The 5,903-nt window shown below is 44.7% G+C and overlaps 1 protein-coding gene across 1 annotated transcript; it reads right to left on the bottom strand.

The window, feature by feature from the left end:
- Window positions 1-493: 493 nt before the first annotated feature.
- LOC308170682 (E3 ubiquitin-protein ligase TRIM39-like) lies at window positions 494-2,137 on the bottom strand (the record flags this gene model as incomplete). The annotated part of the gene is made up of 1 exon (XM_080545505.1): window positions 494-2,137. The coding sequence occupies one exon, from the start codon at window positions 2,135-2,137 to the stop codon at window positions 494-496; it is 1,644 nt and encodes a 547-aa protein (XP_080401631.1).
- Between the last annotated feature and the right edge of the window lie 3,766 nt (window positions 2,138-5,903).

Here is a 5,903-nt window from a genome sequence, read left to right on the forward strand (position 1 = left end):
AATAATGTGAACACCCTGAGAAGTCAAACAACCTCGATTATGTAGAGTCATATTTTGATTGATTTTTATTAGGAATTTACAATAGAATCATTTACGCATCATGACACTAAGTAATGTCCAGAGGATAGCACTTGAAAGCATTATTTAAAACACTTATTTCCAAAGTGGTCCTCGATGGAAACATAAAATGAATAAAACAAAACATCACATCATAAAACAACAGTATAAGAAGAACACAGCATAAAAAAACACATTAATACACACAACATGGAAACATAACATATCAAACAAATATGTATCTGACACTGCTGCTGCATATTCACCATCTCTAGCAGACACACTGAGAGCACAAACTATGATAACAAACGATAACCAAGTAAAACATTACTCTATTTGGTAAATTATACCATAATCTTCCCTAATGAGTGACAACAGAAAAATATTATTCTAAATGTGCTTATTTTTCTGCTTGGTCAGAGTTGAAGGTTAAAAATCAGTCTGTGTGATTGACAGGAGAGATAATCAGAGGGGCAGAGTTTTTACCACCATTAATACAGGGGCCGAAGTATGGATAGAGTTTCTCAGTGAAGGTGCAGCCAGTGAAAGAGTAGATCAGAGACCTGGCCTCCACATCATAAAAGGAGACCTGGCCCTCCTCATAATCCACAAACACCCCCACCTTCTGGGGCTTCTCTCTCAGGGACAGGGGGACACCAGGACCAGCGAGTGCCCAGTACTCATTTCCATTCCTCAACACTACAGTCCAGTATCCTTTCTCAGGGCTCAGTGTGATCTGCCCCTTCCTGTTGATGGACTCTCTGGCCACTCCTACAGTCCACCCAGTCTTCTCCTTCACCTCCACTTCATAGTAACACCTCCCTGAGGAGAATCCCTCCTTTCCTAAAACACAGGCACACAGGGAAAACCTCTCTGCGTTATCAGGGACATTCTTACTTGTGGCTCCACGTCTAACTTGTTTCCCATCCTCAGACAGAATGAGAATGGGATGTGCTGTATCAGGGTCCAGAGTCACGTCCACTGCATACTGCTGACTTCTCTTCAGCTTGACTTCAGACTTCAGCTTCTCCATCTCTGTATTCAGCGTCTCCTCCAGCTCAGACAGAACTCTCCTCACAGACTCGACATTCAGATCACTGTGGACGCTGACCTCAGACCAGTCCTTGGTGTGTGGAGGGGTGGACAGGGAAGGGAAGCTCTGGAGGAGGTGGAGGTGGTCCTCAGTGTGTGAGAGCTGCTCCAGCTCAGTGCTTCTCCTCTGTAGCTCAGTGATTTCCTGCTCCAGCTCTTTAATCAGCCCTTCAGCCCACCTCTCTGCTGCTTTCTGCTTCTCCTCGATCACGTCAAGGAGCTCAGCCTGGCTTCTCTTCATGGAGTCCACCAGAGCAGTGAAGACCTGTACGCTGTCTGCTTTCTCTCTCTGTGCATCTTTCTTACTAAGATCTACTGAGTGTTTGATCTCTGAAACCTTCTGCAGTCGCTCCTGGATCATCTGCTGAACATCTGCCTCTGTCTTCCCCAGCTGAGCCTTCCTCTCTCCATACTCCTCCTCTATGGGGACGGTGTCATGGGTCTTGTGGTCTGTCTCAGTGCAGAACTGACACACACACGTCTGGTCACGCCTACAGAACAGCTCCAGGAGTCTGTCGTGCTTCTTACACATCCTGTCTTCCAGGTTCTCCACAGGGTCGACCAGCTTGTGTCTCTTTAAGGCTGCGACTCTCTGATGAGGCTCCAGGTGAGTCTCACAGTAAGAAACCAGACACACCGGACAGGACTTCAGAGCCTTGACCTTCGTCCCAGTGCAGATGTCACAGGACACTTCTCTACGTTTGACAGGTGTGTCTGGGGCTGGGCTGCTGGCTGCCTTCACTTCAACTGACTTCCTAAACTGAGCGGCCATCTCAGAGATGAAAGTATTGACAAAGAGATCTGGCCTCTTATCAAATGCTTTTTTACACATTGGACACTGACACAGGTCATTGTTGTCCCAGTACTTTCTGATACAAGCCATGCAGAAGTTGTGTCCACATTGAATAGTGACAGGGTCAGTGAACACATCCAGACAGACAGAACACAGGAACTGCTCCTCAGACAGGAGACTGCTGGAGGAAGCCATATCTAGAGAGACCAGAGGTGACACCATAAGCATTTCCTGGAATCAATCAGATCTCGATAGTTTGAACTATGGAGCTGTCAAGACTGTCTTATGAGATTATACAGAGACCGATAATGATAACATTATTCTACATCACATAGGAAATAGTCCTTCAACCAAATCAACATGTTTTACATACTGAACCGTGAGTGAGTGTGAACACAATCGTTTATCTTGACTTGTTATTGTAAGTCTCTCAACTCACCTGTCTGTGATTCTGTGAGAGAGTGGATGCTGTCTCTGTCCTTTCTACTGTATGTGTGATAGATGTCTCTGTCCTTTCTACTGTATGTGTGATAGATGTCTCTGTCCTTTCTACTGTAGGTGTGATAGATGCCTGTTTGAGGACGATATCTAACACGTTTGAGAGAGTCTGCCCTTGTCCACGATACACTTCATGTCTCTACACAGTTTAGTTTCATTTCAGCTGCCTGACGTTGAGATGCTCCTCCTCCCCTCCCAGTACAGCTCTCCTCCCTGGAACAGAGTTAACCCTTTACAGGCTGGTCTGTTTCTAACATGTGGTTTTACAGACACGCTCTTCTTATCTGGCATTTCCAATCATCGTATTGTTCCCAGTCAGTATAAACTGGCATCAGAATAATATTTGTGATCAGGACTAAGGTTGCTACAGAGGAAACACTTCCTCTGGCATGGATCACCGTGTTTGAAGCCACTCATGGAATGCCTCTTGTCCAATCAAATGACTTGGTCGGAACTAACTGTTGTATAATGCTCCTTCTACCCTGAGTATCTCTGTCATGTTGAGAGCAGGATGCAGCAAACATTAACCTTGTTTCATTCAACCAGTCCAACCTCTCAACCTCCAAAACAATGTTGTGGTGGATGCAGGAATGATGGTCACTGCGTTAAAACCAGCTAACTTTGTACAGAACTGCCAAAAACTGCTCCGCCTTGTGTTCCTGTCTTAACCTAAGATTCAACATTTTCTTGGAGAAGCCCAACAATTACCAATTAATAATAGGTAGTTCAGATCAATAAAACCACACTGTTGTTGGTGTCATATTACAACCGTAACATTTTGAAGTTCATACATTATTTCTACATTATTTCTACCGTTTGTTGCTCTCTTTGATAACTTAACAGTACAGGCTAGTTAATTTAAACTAAATTATAGCGCCTTTATCCAAAGCGCTTTACAACGGCCTCTCATTCAATCAGTGAAGGCTGGAGTAGGTAGAAATCGGAGGACTAGCTCATTCATTCAAATTGTCTGCTAAATGCCAAACATGTAAATGTAATGAGTTGATGAGGGATGGCATCAACCTCAGATTTCTACCTCCACCAGCCTCCCCTGATGGGGGTACAGTGTGACTATGTACTGGATGGTTTTCCTCCTCAGCGATCTATGCTCCAAGCTCAGTGTTGCCCCCTTCTGGTCAAATCTTTTTAAAAACTCAGTTTCCGTGCTGTAAATGGGGGCTCAATTAAAACGCTTGGCAGGCACCATGTGTATGATATGTATATCTATGGTTGGTTTCATTACTGAGAAATCTGTCTTGTTGTTGTTCTGGTTGCCAGTGGAGACGGTGGAGCATGCCCAGAGGGTTCCTGACATGGAGGCATCCCAGCAGCTGAAGCGGAGAGACAGACAGCGCTTCTTCGAGGAGGTCTTTCAGCACGACGTGGACGTTTACCTGTCCTCTGCTCACCTACAGATCGACTACAAGAGGCGTGAGTGTGGTCGGCGTTACACAGACACAGACACAGACACAGACAGAGACAGAGACACAGACACAGACACAGACTCAGACACACACAGACACACACAGACACAGACACACACACACACACACACACACAGACACACACACACACACACAAACACACACACACACACACACACACAGACACACACAGACACAGACACAGACAAGACACAGACGCAGACACAGACACAGACACACACACACACACACACACACACACACACACACACACACACACCTGGTTCCTAATTGTGGTGTCTGCCCTGGTAGCTCCCATTGGCAGCATCTCGTCCATGGAGGTGAACGTGGACATGCTGGAGCAGATGGACCTGATAGATATCTCTGACCAGGACGTCCTGGATGTCTTCCTCAGTTCTGGGTCGGAGGATGGGGTGCTGGCCTCCCCCTCGCCTGGTAAGAGGGAGGTGGGGTGGAGATGGGGTACAGGAGCTCGACCTTCAGTCAGAGGGCAGAAAGCCTTAGACAATAACTGTTGGAAGGTGCTGAAATATCTGTGCTTTATACAAATCGCAGGACCACGGAGCAACGTCTTCAACTCTTTATTTGTCTATCTTTTGACCGTCCTCTATGCGAGTCAGTAAAACCAACTGTCACTCTGTTACCATGGCAACTACAGGTGTCCATCAAGGACCTCCTGCTAGGCATTGTTATTAAGATGTCCCAACCTGTGCCTGTCATGAAATGTAACTTAAATTATATTGGTAATTAAAACATATTCATATGTCATGAATATTACAGGTGCTTCCTTCAGCAGAGGGCAAGCTACTGTAGAAATTCAAATTATTTCTACCAAAATGTACAGTGCTGTGAAAAAGCTTTTTAAGATCTTTTAGGCTACTTCACTTGGTCAGACAGGTTCTATTTAAGTGATTTCTAGATTGGCAGTAATCGGGCCTAGGTGTGGCTTGTGAAATTGACATGTGACATTTGAAATTGAAGTGTGTTTAATCGGTTGGTTGTTAAGGGGGGGTAATTACTTTTTCACATAGGGCCAGGTAGGTTTGGATAGCTAGGTTTGGATAGCTAGGTTTGGATTTTCCCCTTAATACATGAAATCATCATTTAAAAACTGCATTTTATATTTACTCAGGTTATCTTTGTGTAATATTAAAATTGGTTTGATGATCTGAAACATTTAAGTGTGACAAACATGCAAAAACAGACGAAATTGGGAATGGGGCAAATACTTTTTCACAGCACTGTATGTATTGTAAATCCAATAAAGAGCAGAGGCTTTGTCCACTTGCTGAATAGGAACAACTGTCAGTATGAACCTTGTCTAAAATTCCTAATGATCTCTTTCATTTCACCCACAGCCAATGGCAAAAACAACAACGATGAGGTCATCAATAAAGGACTCTCTCGACACGTCTCTGATGGTAGTGATGGAAAGTCCCGCATGTCGTCCACTTCATCTACTTCCTCCACAAACAGTCAGAACAGCAGTGAGGATGGACGGGACACTCCTGTCGTGCAATCAGATGATGAGGACGTCCACCCAGACACACGGACGGGCACCCCCCCCCCAGGGAAGGATGAGGAGAAGTATAGGTCAATCCTCTCACCATAGACACCCCCCTGCTGCACCTCTGCACAGTCAAATGCTTTTAAGGGGGGTAATATTGGACTTCCAGACTGGTGTTGCTATAACTGGACACTCACACACCAACGTCTTCCATGGACTGGCTCTTGTCACTAAACTGTCTCTTCCCTCTTCTTTTTTTAATGAGTTTTGTCTGAACTGTACATGAAGATAAATCTTCTCCACGTTTGATTCCTGTATATCAATTTCTATTATGAGCATGTCGTGAGCTTAGAATGAGAAGGTTCTATCTCCGTTTAGAATGATAAGGTTCTATCTCCGTTTAGAATGATAAGGTTCTATCTCCGTTTAGAATGATAAGGTTCTATCTCCGTTTAGAATGAGAAGGTTCTATCTCCGTTTAGGGCAGTTCAGAGATATTGAGCGTCAACGT

The sequence above is a fragment of the Nansenia antarctica genome (assembly GCF_963989245.1).
Source record: "Nansenia antarctica genome assembly, chromosome: 15".
Lineage (NCBI taxonomy): Eukaryota > Metazoa > Chordata > Actinopteri > Argentiniformes > Microstomatidae > Nansenia > Nansenia antarctica.